The 16,844-nt window shown below is 42.2% G+C and overlaps 1 protein-coding gene across 1 annotated transcript; it reads left to right on the top strand.

The window, feature by feature from the left end:
• Nucleotides 1-9,145: 9,145 nt before the first annotated feature.
• On the top strand, nt 9,146-14,651 carry LOC125528812 (tau-cadinol synthase-like). The gene is made up of 7 exons (XM_087529492.1): nt 9,146-9,249; nt 10,063-10,321; nt 10,469-10,841; nt 12,492-12,710; nt 12,807-12,942; nt 13,046-13,294; nt 14,188-14,651. Exons 1-7 carry the CDS (start codon nt 9,151-9,153, stop codon nt 14,476-14,478), a joined length of 1,626 nt encoding a protein of 541 aa, XP_087385618.1. The 5' UTR covers nt 9,146-9,150; the 3' UTR covers nt 14,479-14,651.
• Nucleotides 14,652-16,844: the final 2,193 nt, after the last annotated feature.

Below are 16,844 nucleotides of genomic sequence, written 5' to 3'. Positions count from 1 at the left end.
GCGGAAAGGACACATATTATGGTTACATAGTGGACATATAGGAACTTGACTACGGTCCTGATTTTAAGGTCCCTTTGTTTAAGTGCAAATGGGTCAATCTGTCAGGCGACGGGGTACAGGTAGACCCACAGTACGGAATGACAACAGTGGATCTGAAAAATCTTGGGTACACTGACGAACCGTTTGTCCTAGCCAATGATGTGGCACAAGTTATCGATGTGAAGGACATGTCTACCAAACCGAGAAAAAGAAAAGATAAGGAAGCGAATACATCATACGATGAGCCAAAGCGCCACATAGTTCTTTTAGGAAAAAGGGACATCCTGGGAGTGGAGGGCAAGACAGACATGTCTGAAGATTATGAAAAGTTTCATGAAATTCCTCCCTTCAATGTGAAGGCTGACCCAAGCATCCTGATAAACGATGAAGATTATCCATGGTTACGACACAATAAGCAAATGACACAAGCGAAGAAAAAGTGAAGACTTTCTCCCGCAACTATTATGATGATACCATGCCAACTTTGTAACACACGAGTATGCTATGCCAACTTTTTCAGAGTTCATTTGAAAACTATGAATTTAGGTCGAATTTTCTCTATAGGTGCATCTATGTTCATTTTTTAGTAAAGTTAATCACAAACTTGTGATTCACACAAATTTCAAAGAATTCAAATTTTAACTATTCAAATTTGAAAACTAATGGCACTAACAGAAAGTTTATAATTTTTCTAAAACTAATGGTACTAACAGAAAGTTTATAAATTTGCTGACCTAAAAGGAAAAAGAAATAAAAAATAAAGCAAAAAACAAAAGAAAATAAATAATGTAGAAAACAAAACAAAAAATCTGGAAAACAAAAAAAATAGCAACAATAAGTATTTTTTTTTGTAAATAGAAACAAAATAAAACAAATAAAGCAACAAAGAAATCAAAAAAACTAAAAAAGTATTTTCAAATTTGAAAACTAATGGCACTAACAGAAAGTTTATAATTTTTCTAAAACTAAAAGAAAAAAGAATAAAAAAATAAAGCAAAAAATGAAAGAAACTAAATAATGCAGAAAACAAAACAAAAAAACTGGAAAAAATAGCAACAATAAGTATTTTTTTGTAAGTAGAAACAAAATAAAATAAATAAAGCAACAAAGAGAAAAACAAAAAAACTGTTTTCAAATTTGAAAACTAATGGCACTAACAGAAAGTTCATAATTTTTCTAAAAATAAAAGCAAACAAGAATTAAAAAATAAAGGAAAAAACAAAAAAGATAATAATACAGAAAACAAAACAAAAAAACTGGAGAAAAATAGCAACAATAAGTATTTTGTTGTAAGTAGAAACAAAATAAAATAAATAAAGCAACAAAGAAAAAAAAAGTGCCACCTACTGGGCCCCCACGGCCTGAATACGACTAGAAACCCTACCATGGGCCAGGATTCAGGCCCGCAGAAGGCCCAGTAGGCCCACAGGCACACAACACAGGGTTAGGCCTGAAAGCCTGCATTTGAGAGGAGCTCGAGAGGGAAGGCGTAGTAGCGCTTATAAACCACTCTCGAGCTCTCTCAGCTAGCGAGGTGGGACTAAAGTTTTGGCACGGGGCAGCACAAGGCCTTTGGTCCCGGTTGGTACCAGCAATCGGGACTAAAGGGGGCATTGGTCACGGTTCGTGGCACAAACCGTGACCAATGCCCCCCTTTAGTCCCGGTTGGTGCCACCAACTGGGACCAAAGGCCGCCGCTTCCCGCCCTTTGGGCTGCTAAAAAGAGGCCCTTGGTCCCGGTTGGTGGCACCAACCGGGACTAAAGGGGGGCATTGGTCACGGTTTGTGTCACGAACCGTGACCAATGCCTTTGGTATATAATCAGGACTTGTGAAATTTTCAGATTTCCCTCGCCAATTGCCCCCGATGACGCCGACCTCCTCGACGCTGCACGCCGCCCCTGCCGTCACCGTCGCCCGCACCCTCGCCGGCCGTCGCCCGCGCCCACGCCCTCGTCGCCCACGCCCTCGTCGCCCGCGCCCTCGTCGCCCGTCGCCGCCTCTATGAGCACGGTGCGTCTGCCGCCCCCGCCGCCGCCGTGCATTTTTTTTAATTATACATGTTTTTTTACGTGTTTTTAGATTTTCATATATATATATATGTATGTATGTATGTATCTTTTAGATATATGTTTTTTTATGTATGTTCATATAGGTATATATGTATGTATTTTTTCAATTGTAATGATGTTTTAAAAATACATATATGCAAAAGTTAGATTTTTTTATTAGAAAAGTTTTATCTATATATGTTCTCTGATTTAGTACATTTTAGGTTAGTTTCATTTAAAAAAAAGTTTTATATATTTAGGAAGAAGGAATAGAAGGAAGAAGAAGGAAGAAAATGTTTTATATATGAGGGTCGAGAGGGGGGCGACGGTCGCCAAGGGGTCGAGGGTCGAGAGGGGGTCTAGGGTCGTCGAACATGAGAGGAAGAAAAGGATAAAAAAAGAAGAGGAAGAAGAAGAAAAAAGAGGAGAAGAAAGAATAGAGGAGATCTCCTCCTCTATTCTTTCTTATCCTCTTTTTTCTTCTTCTTCCTCTTTTTTTTATCGGGAACGAGGGTCGTCGAGGGTCGCCGAACATGAGAGGAAGAAGAGGATAAAAAAAGAAGAGGAAAAAGAAAAAAAAAGAGGAGAAGAAAGAATAGAGGAGTTCTTCTCCTCTATTCTTTCTTCTCCTCTTTTTTTTCTTCTTCTTCCTCTTTTTTTTAATCGGGAACGAGGGTCGTCGAGGGTCGCCGAGGGGTTGAGGGTCGAGAGGGGGTCGACGGTTGCCGAGGGGTCGAGGGTCGAGAGGGGGTCTAGGGTCGCCGAGGGGTCGAGGGTCGTCGAACATGAGAGGAAGAAGAGGATAAAAAAAGAAGAGGAAGAAGAAAAAAAAAGAGAAGGAAGAATAGAGGAGTTCTTCTCCTCTATTCTTTCTTCTCCTCTTTTTTTTCTTCTTCTTCCTCTTATCGAGAACAAGGGTCGTCGAGGGTCGCCGAGCGGTAGAGGAAACCCTAAATAGCAAGTATCGTCGGTGTGAGATACATGTGGTCGTCGGTGTCGGTCACTACATCCACGTCCCACAAGTGACGCGGGCTTGCATGTACATTCGACGCCCACGTCACTTGTGGGACGTGGATGTAGTGTCCGACACCGACGGCCACATGTATTTCACACCCACGATACTTTCTATTTAGGGTTTCCTCTACCACTCGGCGACCCTCGACGACCCTCGTTTCCGATAAAAAAAGAGGAAGAAGAAGAAAAAAAGAGGAGAAGAAAGAATGGAGGAGTCCTCCATTCTTTCTTCTCCTCTTTTCTTCTTCTTCTTCTTCCTCTTCTTTTTTTATCCTTGAAGCGTTGTCGAGGCCACCCAAAAACCTAGAGAAGATGTGTCGAGGCCACCCCAAACCCTAGAGAAGCAGCGTCGAGACCACTAATTAGTATTAGTTATACATTTGCCACTAATATATCCATCTGTCATGTTTGAATAATAATTGCCATGTTGTAAATATTTGTAGAAACTATGGACACCGCCCGAGACGAAGTACAAGAAGAGTTGTTGGGGGACAGAATCGCACGAGGAAGTGATGCCGTCTGCTCGTTGTTTCTCAACGACACCGATGGTCTGGAAGCGGCTGGCTATGATTATGATGGCTCCAGTGACCTAATGCCGGTGTAAGAAGGAGACCGTGAGGACGGCTCCGGTGACCCAATGCCGGTGCAAGAAGGGGACCGTGATGACGTCTCCGGTGACCGAACCGAGTCCGGCCAGGTATATATATTAGTTAAGCTTCTGCTGACTAGCTAATTGATGCATTCATTGTTTTGGTATGTACACATATTAATTAAGTCTTTGTTCTTTTTTCTAACCCTCCGGATCGAGCACAACTTCGGTGAAGAGACGAGGCCCGAAGAAAAAGTTGAGCTCGGATGAAAAGTTTGAGATCATAGCAATCGCGCCCGACGGCCAACCGATTGAACCCCTCCGGACAAAGAGCGCATTTGTTGCTCAGTGCGGGGTTTTGGTTAGGGACAAGATCCTGATCAGCATCCAGCAATGGTTAAAGCCGGCTACAGAAGACCCTGAGGTGTCTTATGTCAATGATATGCAGAAAAATGATATTTGGACTGAGCTGAAGTCAAATTTCACCCTACCGCAAGAGGATGATCCGGAGAAGCCAGTTAAAGAGCAATTAATCAAGTCTTTTGCTCTTAAGAGGATGGCAGAACTTATCAGGAGGTGGAAGAAAGAGCTGAATAAGTTTGTCGAAAATAAGGAGACACCAGAATTCAAGGACATATATGAGAAGATCAGAGATCACTGGCCCGCATTTGTGGCCCACAAGACATCGAAAAAGAGTAAGAAGATGTCGGCGACAAACAAACAAAATGCTGCGAAGAAGAAGCATCACCATCGCACGGGGTCAGGTGGCTACCTCGTAGCCCGGCCTAAGTGGGCCAAGACTGAGAATGATCTAGCTGATAAAGGGATCGAACCAGAGACAATTAACTGGCCAGACCTTTGCCGGACTTGGTTCTTTGGGGCTGGCGGAACCTTGGACCCTGTATCAGGGAAGTGCATTTGGACGAACGATCAAATGGACATACCAGTCAAGAAGCTTCAGTAGTATATCGAAGCAGCGCAGCAAGGGACGTTCGTTCCAGAAAGAGAGAACGACGAGCTCACAATGGCCCTCGGGAATCCTGAGCACCCTAGATGGACACGACGCACGCCAGGCTCCATTCCGTGGAAGGTTAGGTTTCCGGACGCAGGCGGTTACAAATGCCAGGAGAGGAGGAAAAAAGTGCAGCAGACCCAAATGCAGGCGCTGCAAGCAAGGGTACAAGCGATAGAGGAACGAGAAGCAAATTGAAGCAAACGAACTGCCGACGCTTCCCCCGATGCTACCCTGCCATCTCAGCGGAGAAGCAGCGTGGCTTCCACCGAGCTGCTTCAGCCGGAGCATGCCTTGACGGCTCCTGCCATCTATCCCGTGGATGCTATCACGGAGTCTCAAAATTGCCACCTTATGACACAATGGATTAATATGAAGGTCAAGGCGGCAGTTGGCTCTGTTTTTCCTACTGAACCCGGCGTAACTTTTCACTACCGGCCGATTCCAGAAGGATATGCTAGGGTGATGGTGGATGAAATAACGGAGGGATTTGAGGACCTCCAGCTTGACCACCCTACCGGTGAAGGGGAGACTCGGCTGGGTTCTGCTCTGAAGACTCCATGCCTATGGCGGAAGGAGCTCATTAACCTTCCGAACTGGACGCCTCCGCCTCCTCCTCCTCCTCCGGCGAGTGACGATCAGGGCACTCGGCCGGCTCCTTCTCCGGCGCGTCACTCCGCCTGCCCCGGCGCGCCCGAGCAGCCAGCCTCCTCCTTCTCCGCCTCGTCAGCAAGGGCGGAAGAGACCTGCCGCCGCTCCGCCTGCTCCGGTGTGTCGTAGTCCTTCTCCTCCGCCTCGTAAGCAAGTAAAGAAGACAACCGCTCCGTCTTCTCTGTCGGCGTCTAGCAGTACAGCCAGAGGTGGGAGGACATACATATTCGGTCCTTCTCTGAAGACTCCAGAGAAGTTACCATACGAGAGGACCCCGGAGGAGAACGCCGAGATCGCGCGAGAAGAAGTGAGGAACTTCTTTGAAGGGGTGAAAGCAAAGAAACATCCACCTCCGGAGGAGAAGTTAGATCCGGTGAAAGCGAAGCGCACTCTGGCTGCCCTGACAAAACCACCCAAGTCTCCGCCGAAAGGAAACTATGAGCGCATTATTGGAAAGGAATTTGCCGAAGCGGAGCAGTCGGGAAGTACTGTCAGTGATCAAAGGCTGAAAGAACGACGAGCTGGAAACAAATTGCACAGCTCGGCGAACAAGCGAAGCAATCGTGCCCCCCGCTCAAGGTGCCTAGCGACATCGTTGCTAATGATCCGAGGATGGTGCCCGGTTATAGCAATCTTGGAGATTACCTGCCCGACGATGTACATTATGATTTCATGGAGGTGCAGATACAAAGATACGAGTACGGGAAGCCTCTCGTCAAAGATGAAAGATCTCTGTCAACGATGATGCGAAGATTGCATGATTGGTACTTGAAAATCTGCAGAGAGTCTGGGGGGAGGAGTACTTTGTATGTGAGAGTTAAAAAGGAGCATGACCTCGTTAGAATTGATCTGTTGCCTGTTCCATTTGAGGAGTTCTTTCAGTTTTTCAATCAGTTGGCCCTCGATAAAGCAACGGTCACCTGCTACTGTCTGTAAGTAGTACTATTTCTGTCATTAAGTCTCTCCATATAGCTCAGCTCTTTCATTGCATGTATTTATAATTATCCTCACTATATTATGCAGATTGAAGATCGTCGAATTGAAGAAATACAAATCAGTGATATTGGGTTCGTTAACACAAATATCATAGATGCAACTCAGGTTAAATTTCATGCCGTAGATACCGATCCAACTTGCTACGATCGTTGGTAATAAATGAAAACAAAGATATAATAATCTTTCCTTACAACTTCTAGTGAGTGTTACTGTCTTGTGCGTATTCGGTTTCCCTTATATATTAGTCAAGGTTATAGTAATGTAATTGATGAGTTATGCATGCGTGTGCAGTTTCCACTATATTCTCCTAGAGATTAAACTTGAGCAGGGACTAGTAACCGTCTTAGACTCAAGACGAAAAGATCCCCAGGACTATGCGGACATGACTCAAATGCTCGAGAAGTAACTTAAATCGATTATTATCCACCATATCAGCAACTTTGTTCATTTCCTGATATATCAAGTAATTGTTTTCTTTGTCTGGCAGGGTTTGGAAAAAATTCACCAAAAAAGCTCCGGGACTCCCGAAGAAGCTGCAATTTAGACACCTGAAAGTAAGTACTATAGTAGCATGTTCCGCGCATCTCCTATTGATTCAAGCGCTAGTTTCATCAATACCATTTGGCATTCTTGCTTATCAGTTTGATTAACCTCTATTTGTTGTACAGTGGTTGTGGCAGGAACAAGGGAATGATTTCTGTGGATACTACGTTTGCGAGTCCATCCGCCACACGACTTGTGAGCGGGGCTACTCTGACGAACAATATGAAGTGCGTAAATAACAACATTCATAATTTTATTTTATTACCACCATTTGTGTTGAGTTTCATTCATTCATATATATATGTATTGACCCCCTTCTTCAAATTAGATGTTTCGGAAGCGGGATGAACTCCTAGCACCAGCTCGCATGCGAGCAATTCAAGAGGAATTGGCGGCATTCTTTCTTGACCACGTGATCGCTGAAGACGGAGAATACTACGTGGACCATGAGTCCGTATGTTAGGATATTATATTTGTAAGAGATAATTATTGTATATATGTAGCCGGTAGTGTCGGATAGATATACGAGAATTTGTTGTTCGACCAATCTCTCGGAGAAGTAGAGGTGGTCGATATCACTTCTCTCTGTATGCATATATGTTCATGACGATCTTCTGTTTCCTTCGTTTGCTTACTAGCTAGCTAGCGTGTCTAATCCTCTCTATACGTATGTATAGTACGTAGCGTGAACCAAGTACGGACATAAGAGATGACACTTCTCTCTATTAATTATAGCAAGCTAACACAATATATGAAACACCTAAATTAACCCCCCAAAACCCCAAACCCCCCCCCCCCCCCCGTCAAAAAAACAAAAGCCCCAGCCATAGAAATGCTGACGCGTGGATGCCTATTGGTCCCTGTTGGTGCCACCAACCGGGACCAAAGGCCCTCCTGCCTGGGCTCCACGCACAGGCCACGTGGAGGCCCATCTGTCCCGGTTCTGGATTGAACCGGGACTAAAGGGACAGGGCATTAGTACCGACCCTTTAGTCCCGGTTCAGGAACCGGGACAAAAGGCCCTTACGAACCGGGAGAACAGGCCCTTTTTCTACTAGTGGTGGAGCACGGCTGTAGATGCTCTTACTCGCACACATCAACGGGTCGTTAGCCAGATGTACATGGTATGCTATATTCCATGGCCCGTCCGGGAGCACGACCGCGCCCAATGGAAGGGTCTCGACAAGATGATGGCCCTCTCCACCGCTGGTGATATCGCCATCTCGGAGCTCCAAGTTAAACAGGAGGCCATGGAGGAGATGAAGGGGTAGGCCGCCAAGGAGCCACCCTTCGCGGCATTGGTGGGGCAGTCCTTAACGCATTCGGACACGGTGTTGTGCACTCCTGAGTACATGTCCGTGCCACCCGTGTGGATGGGCGCCGACACGTGGCCACTATCCCCGCCACGGTCAGAGGTGGTACTCGCGTCTCCGGCCTAGCAGCTGCCGCAGGGGCTGATAGCCTACCTATGGCAGCAATCGTCGTACGTCGACCCCACCATTGACAACGAGAACGAGGACGACGGCTGCGGCAAATCTATCATTTGCTTATGTTATTAATTTTCAGTTAAGTTTAAATGTGCGTCGAGGACTTTTGTGGACTATTTTAAGTTTATCTGAGTTTTAGTTAAGTTTATTGTATGTTTTTTAAATGTGAGGCCGGTTTTTTTTTCAAATTTTTTTAGTCCAAGCCGGCCGGTTGGTTGCACCAGTAGATGGATGTCGAAAATCTAACACAGCCGTCCTTTTTTTCGACCCCAACAGATGAAATCCGGATAAGGCGGATGTCCGTTTGGGGTCTAGCATTGAAGTAGCCATCCGGATTAAGTCAATGAGAAGAGTCAACATAAAGCTGCCCCAATTATTTTGATTTTGGTATTTCTTAGCGGTCTCAGTCAATGAGAAGAGTCAAGATTCTCTTTATTATCTCCGTTTTCTTAAATCTGTTTTTGAAATGGGGCCACCCGGATTCTTGTCAGGTGCTGCTCCGTTCTCTACGGCTCAACCATTAGGATCAAGGGAATACCAGAATGTGCAAAACATGTCCTTTTGTCTTTTCTGAGCCAGAAACTGTCCTATGTTAGTGATTGAGAAAACTACAGTTGCTTTAGTCTCTATATAGCTACAGTAGCTTTACATTTTTTTTTAAATATTGCAGGGTAAAACATTTATATTTTGTAGCTACAGTTTATTTGGTCTCTATATAAGGCCGCCTAATTGGCCATTCTACTCGAGAAGAGTTCACATGCGCATAGACATGGCGTCTAGTAACCCACCTGCTGCTAAGATGGCACCACCTTTCGAACCTACAATATGGGGTGACTTCTTTATCAACTATACTCCGGAACCACTGCAGGCATGTTCATTCAGATTTATAAGAGCGTTTAGATCACTATTTTAGTATTCTAAACGCTCTTATATTAGTTTACAGAGGGAGTATTTCTTACTACTTCTGCGGTAACAAGTGTACATATGCATTTTAATAGGCATGAGGGTGTCATGTAATCTTATTACCATCTGGTTGTGCTAGCCTTTTATATTTTTATTCTTTTTTATGACATACTTGGATGATGTAACTATGCAATAATAGATGACTGTGTGCACCATTTGATGCAGATGCGGGGGGTTTACCTTCCATTTCAGAAAAATGCATTTAATATATTTTCAGAAAGAATGAGAATCACTTAAGTGATTGGACTGCTCAAGTTGCACCTGTGAACATAGTTATATATTGTCTTGCTAATCACCTTGACATCTCTAGTTTAATTTTGTCAAGCTTTAGTACATATTTTGACAGGTCTCCCTTGCATCGGTTTAAGAATTGTATGTAGTGGAAAGACATGTAAAATATTCTCCAAGAAACAGCATCTATCCATCAATCCAGTTCTCAGATTAACATCTCTTCATAACATAACATTAACTAGTCTCCGATGAACGAGATAACAGAGTGTCTTTATTCTCATCACTTTTTTTTAATTGCCAACCAGATGCAGAGGTATTTCTTAGTGACTGTTCCTGCAGTCGCTTTGCCTTTTAGTCTATAAGAAGTTTGACCTGAGCCATCTCGAATGCAGAGGCCTGAGATGAACTCTTTTTAGTCATGCCACACCAATAAGCATCAAAATCTTTTTCTAACTGAACATAATATACGTGGTTTTGGTTATTGCAGTCGGAGGAACGGTTGAGAGAGAGGGTCGATCAATTAAAGAAGGTAACCAGTGAACTGTTTGAGTTTTGCAGCGATAGTGTGGTTGGAACAATGAAGCTAGTAGATACACTTGAACATCTGAGCATAGACCATCACTTTGAGGGACATATCGCCACTGCATTAAGCAACATACACGGTGCTGAACTCGATAGCTCTAGCCTCCACGATGTTGCTCTTCGATTTCGCCTGCTTAGGCAGCATGGACTGTGGGTTTCTCCAGGTATGCAGAGTGTAAGCTGAACATCCACTACCAAAATTACTACAGACATTCTTTATTTTTAACAAGAGGATTCTGTAGTTTGCAAAGTAGATGTATGAGGCTGTACTTTTGGATTGACAGATGGATAATTTGTATTCTTTGAAACAGATGAATTTGACAAGTTCAAAGAGGCAGATGGGACCTTCAACGATGAGATAATGAGTGACCCTCGGGGTTTGCTGAGCTTGTATAATGCATCTTACCTTCTCATTCCTGGAGAGGTCGAGCTAGAAAGCGCTATGTTGTTTTCAAGGCATCGCCTTCAGACAATGGTAAATGGCCTTGCGTCCCCATTAGCTGAACAAGTCAGGCGGTTCCTTCAGATACCACTGCCAAGGACATTGAAGAGATATGAGGCACTGCAATATATTGCAGAGTACAAAATGGAGCAGGAATGCAATCCCTCCATATTAGAGCTTGCAAAGTGGGATTATAACCTTTTGCAGCTGGCTCACCAGACAGAGCTCAAGGCATTTTCTCGGTATGCTGCCTTTGACATACTAACTCAGAGTGATTTTTTGGGTATTCAACAATTTTCTCACGATGCTATTAGATCAATTAGTCATCTCATTTGGAACAAATAAAATTCTTGTCTTCATATGTTTTGGTGGACTATAGATATATAAGCTCAAGCCCCATGTTGAGTTATGCGGGTATACAAACAGGAACATTTCTAACGCATTGAATCCACAAGACATGCTAACTAATTCCCATACTTTTACATTTGATTCTTGTCGTCCAAATAAAGCCTTACTGATATTCATTATCTTGACCTTAGTGATTTATATCTCAATTAAGTATCTCCAAGCTTATGTTATGTGCACTCCCTCGAGTTTAATCCTAAACATCACAAGTATAAAGAAACATCATTTTTGAGAAATTAGAACATAATAAAAATGCTTTTATTTTCGTTGCATGCCTTGTAGGATTAGTATTTTTCTTTCCCTTGTAGGTCTCCTTTAGCTTTCTTGTGAATTTCTGTTTCTCCCGTTCTTTCTAATACTAATTTTCTATTTCAAAAGTGTCCCATTCTTTCTACCTATGTGTCCAGAAGTTTTGGGCATGTGTTGTTGAGTAAAGGGATATGTTCCTTTAATAGTCCCCACTGTTTTGTTTGTGTCTATGCCAAGATCTTCCATGCAAAACATTGATGGAAAACTATCTACTTCTCACTACAAGCTTCTTGAGCGGTGCATTGTATAGATACTATAGAGTTTGAAATGTGTTGTTCACTGGTTATCAGTAGGAATTTTGTTTTTAGTGAGTTATATGGTAAATTTAGTCGATTCCCTGTTAGCTGTAACCCGGTAGATATAGAGTTAAAAGGTGGGGTTGCATACTACTTAATAGTTGACGTTTGGTGAAATAATGTAGTAAGTTTGTGTTCTTTGAGTCATAATTCTGTAGCTATAGAGTTTAAAAATGACGACTTACCATCTAATAGTGGGTGTTCATTGAATTATAATCTAGTAGTTGGAGAATTGAGATATGCTGAGTTATAATGAAGATGTCGAATTGAAAGTTGGAGTTTTAGATGCTAATATTTAATGTTTAATAAATTGTAACATGTTCTATATACACCCTTAGAATAAGATAGCCACATATGGTAGAAGAGTATCATTTGATAAGGAAGATATGAAACAAAGAAACATCTGAAAGAGGAAAGAGAAGGAAAAGAAAAAAAACAAGTATATTTGATGGAGTAGACCAGGTAGAACATGGATGGGGTGCAACATTCATGGGTTGGTATGCATTGGTACATGTACAGAGGAAAACAAGATATGTCTTGTTTTTCTTTTTTCTTGGTAGGATCAAATTGACGAGTTTTGCTCAGTTTGCAAGTTAATAGATACTTTAAATCCATTTTAAATATTTTGTATGGTAACGTCCTAATAAACTATCTACTCCTGAACAATATCTAAGTAATTATTTGTTGCCAAGGTTATATCCTTATTTGATTCGCTCCACATTCCTGGTCTGACAATATATTTACCTGTTTTCATGTCCAACTCGGGCCTTGTGAAAATAACATGATATGGATATATATCTCTAGTCCATCTAACCATATATATTTTACGGTACATCGTAAAAAGAGATAGAATTAATTAACCTTATTCAATTTTTAATTCAGGTGGGGCAACGGTTTATATGAAGAAGTGGGACTAAGCTACGCCCGAGATCGTATAGTTGAATGCTACCTTTGGTCCTTTATAGTGTACTATGAGCAAAACTATGCGCCAGCACGAATAATTCTTGCCAAATTGGTGCTTCTAGCATCCTTGTTAGATGACACTTACGATACATATGCTACATTGGAAGACAGTCAAAAGCTCAACGTAGCCATACAAAGGTGGGAATCCAATTATCAATCCACATTTGGGAATAAATTTTCATTCAAATGTAGCTAATTATCTCCCATACGAAAACTAAATAACTGGCAATGTAGGTGGGACATGGGTGTGATTCCACTTTTGCCAGATTACTTGAAGAAGTATTATGCCAGGGTGATGGATACCTTCAAAGAGATTGAGGATGAACTGAAACAAGATGACAAGTATCGAATGACTTATTGTAGGAAGGGGGTATCGTCAGCTCATTTTTAATATGCGCATGCATTATGTACCCTTTACTCAATGCTAATTCAGTTCATAATTGTGTCCATTATACTTTTCCTCTCTCCTGCAGTTCCAAACATTAAGTAGCTATTATCTCCAAGAAGCTGAATGGTTTCATCGCAATTACATGCCAAGATTTCAAGAACAAGTCAATGTGTCAGTCATCACCTCTGGTAGTACAACGCTAAGTGTCGGTTTACTTGTTGGTATGGGTGATGAAGCAAACAATGAAGCATTTGAGTGGGCAATTGGTTGTACTGATGTTGTGATGGCCTGCAGCAAGGTGACACGTTTCATGGATGACTTGGCTGCATTTAAGGTATATACATGTGTTCAATATAAACACTAATCACCACTATGTGCCATCTTTATCTTTATGTATACTAATTTGAGACTCCCTTTGAGCCACCATATTAATCCACGTTATTTTAGTTATCCTAGACATCCGATTTATGTAACACATGCAAATCTGTGGTATTCTATGGTTAGGGTTGAAAGTAATTAAAAGAGTGGTTGTAGTTTATCCTTCAAAAGTTACTTAAAAGAAAAGAGAGTTCAACAAAAAGAAAGCAAAATGAAACCATGAAGGACACATCAATGAGGTGTTAATTATATATAAGATATGTGACTATTAATTATTTGATTCAAATAATTGTCCTTTATGGGGGCACGTTAAAGGAAAAAACATAAGAAGGAAAAGTACATGCAGTGCACACACACACATTGGCTAACGGGCATCAGAAGAAAGAAATATGGAACACATGCATGGTTAAGTTTAAAAAAAGGCATCTAATTTTGATTAACAAAAGTATGCCATGCAACTTAGCTTGAATAATTCAATTATGTACATTGTAAATAGTAGATAATGCTACTAAGCCTCTTCCAGGCAAGAAAGTTAACATATGGGAATCAAATTTAGAGGTACGATTTAAAACTTCGTAAATATAAAAAAACGAGACCATGATACAACCATCGCAAAAAAAGGTGCAAAGTCAAATGTTGTTGGAACACAAGGGAAACATATTTTACGTCATAAGAGTAACAAATGAAAATAGTATCTTCCAAAATTATTTGTTATTCCATGTAATATATAAAAGTATTGAAGCACAATAAATATTATTAAATTAAATATTTTTATGCCTAAAAAATAACTAGTCCATTAATCTGCATGAGATGATGTCTACTGTGGCTAATTAAGTGCCTGGTATGCAGCGTGGAAAGAACAAAATGGATGTGCCAAGCTCTCTGGAATGCTACATTAATGAGCACAATGTTACAAGTGAGGTGGCTATCACCGTGCTCGATGGTCTGGTTGAAGATGCATGGAAAACTATCAACCGTGAACGCTTTGTTTGTCCTACGCTGCTTCCATTTGTAAACCGTGTCATCAACCTTACTACAAGCATGTCAGTCTTGTTCCATGACGGGGGAGACGGCTACACATACAACAAGGACAGTGAAGGGATGATCGAGAAGTTGTTCGCCAAGCCTATCCCGCTTTAATATATTCCTGAAATTTTCTCCTTTATTTCTCTTTATGGGAGCCTCTATTTCCAAACCTGTGTCAAAATAAACTCTTGTTTTCAGTAAGCATGTGAAATCATGCAGTATCTTTATTTCATTTCATGTTTTATTGTTAAGTGCATTTATTGTTATGTACGTTGTTATATTGGACATTAATATACACAACCAAGTACGGATAGTGTACTGCAGCACCATCAGAAAATATATATTGTTCCTAAGAGCATCTCCAAGAGAATCTCTAAATCTAAGACATGTGTTCATAGGAGTATACATTAACAGGACAGTACCATTTTGATCTTGATTTCCTGCAAAACCATAATTCCAAAATGACGAGATACAACAGCGAAGGAGGATCTCAATTGTTGAAAATGTCCACCACCCGACTCGTTATGCATGCCTCGCTCACTTGGGCCAGCTTAGGAGCGACCGATACGGGTTCCACAACATGCATGTGCTTCTCGAGGGAGGGTTATGCATGCCTAGCTGGGATGTACATGTCCCCGCAGAAGTACTCACAGGCGCACATGCTTGACCGAAGGGGCAGATGATGCAAATCAATCGAGGAGATCATGAGGCTAAAGTCTTCTGAGGCATAACACACGATTGCATATGACTGCATGTGACTTAGACATCCATAGAGATGCAAGCGGGAGCCCACATTTCCTATGTGAAAATGAAGGTTAAACCTTGAAACCTATGCATCCATGGATGCAGACAACCATAACATTACGAAATTTGATGCATGGAAACAATTCAAAAATCATCAAAAAGCGGGAGTCCACATACAACCCTGCATATGAGTATAGTAAAATCAACACACAGTGTAATTTGACACTACCATATGGTAGACTTTTGTTATACTCCCTCCACTGCATAATGTAGTTCAAATAGATTTCCCGATAGGTCAAATTTTACAAACTTCGACCAAGTATATAAATAAAACTACTTAGATCTATAATACCAAATATATACAATATGAAAGTATGTCCTGTGATATATCTAAGGATATGTATTTGGCATTCTAGATGTATGTGTTTTTCTCTACAAACTTGGTCAATGTTTATAAAGTTTGACTTTTAGAAAATTCTATATGCACTACCACTGCTAGAGAAACGACCTTTAGTCCCGGTTCACCAATCGGGACAACTAAATCGCGACTAAAGGGACTAAAGACCCTCCATGTGACCGCGAGCGCGCGCAGGGGTGGGGGACCTTTATTCACGATTGGTGTCAACAACCGGGACTAAGGGTTTAGGGGTTTAGGATTTAAGGTTTTAGGGTTTATGGTTTATTTTTACTTTTCAATTTGTGATTTCCATTCAATTCTTTTTCATTTCAAACATATTTCACACTACTATATGCTGTACACGTTATGCATATATAATATAGCTCTTGTACAATCATACATATATCATATAATTTCTCGTCTGACCATGCATACACACACGTACAATTTTGTATATACAATTTCTCCGCTTTCAGATATGACCTCCTCAAGCAAAAATCCCGCAAATTCCCCTTTAACTGCTCGTACGCACCTCTGCGTTCAGCACACGTTTAGCTCGATGACGTCCCTCGATCTCTTGATCTAGTTGAGGACGAGGGAGAGTTCCGTCAGCACGACGGCGTGGCGACAGTGATGATGAAGTTAGCGGCACAGGGCTTCGCCTAAGCACTACGACTATATGACTGATGTGTGTAACTGTGGAGGGGGGGCACCGCACACGGCTAAGAGAAGGCGTGGTGTGCCTTTGGAGTGCCCCCTCCCACGTATATAAAAGGGGGAGGAGAGGTGGCCGGCCCAAGGGGGGGCGCGCCATGGGGGGAGTCCTACATGGACTCCCGGTCCAAGTAGGATTCGCCCCCCCTTCCTATTCACACTAGGAGAAGGAGGGAAGGAGGATAAGGAGAGAAGGAAAGGGGGGCGCGCGCCACCACCTGGACGCCGCTTCCTCTCTCCACTAGGCCATGAAGGCCCATTAACTCGCCGCGGGGGGGGGGGGGGGGGGGGCTCCGCTAACCCCTCGGTACTCCGGAAAATGCCCGAACCTTTCCGAAACCATTCCGGTGTCCAAACATAACCTTCGAATATATCAAACTTTATGTCTTCACCATTTCGAGACTCCTCGTCATGTCCGTGATCTCATTTGGGACTCCAAACAAACTTCGGTTCATCAAAACACATAACTCATAATACAAATCGTCATCGAATGTTAAGAATGTGGACCGTACGGGTTTCGAGAACTATGTAGACATGACCGAGACACATCTCCGGTCAATAACCAATAGCGGAACCTGGATGCCCATATTGGCTCCTACATATTCTACGAAGATCTTTATCGGTC

The sequence above is a fragment of the Triticum urartu genome, chromosome 1A (assembly GCF_056163025.1).
Source record: "Triticum urartu cultivar PI428250 chromosome 1A, HENAU_Tu73, whole genome shotgun sequence".
In the NCBI taxonomy this organism is placed as follows: Eukaryota; Viridiplantae; Streptophyta; class Magnoliopsida; order Poales; family Poaceae; genus Triticum; species Triticum urartu.
Note: the sequence above shows the minus strand (reverse complement) of the source record. Positions and strands in the feature narration are given on the sequence as shown.

Bases quoted from the DNA above. Each gene is read 5' to 3' on its own strand.
- LOC125528812 (XM_087529492.1), top strand. From the start codon at position 9,151: ATGGCGTCTAGTAACCCACCTGCTGCTAAGATGGCACCACCTTTCGAA. The intron at 12,711-12,806 runs GTGGGAATCCAA...CTGGCAATGTAG, and splicing joins CTCAACGTAGCCATACAAAG to GTGGGACATGGGTGTGATTC. The intron at 13,295-14,187 runs GTATATACATGT...CCTGGTATGCAG, and splicing joins ATGACTTGGCTGCATTTAAG to CGTGGAAAGAACAAAATGGA.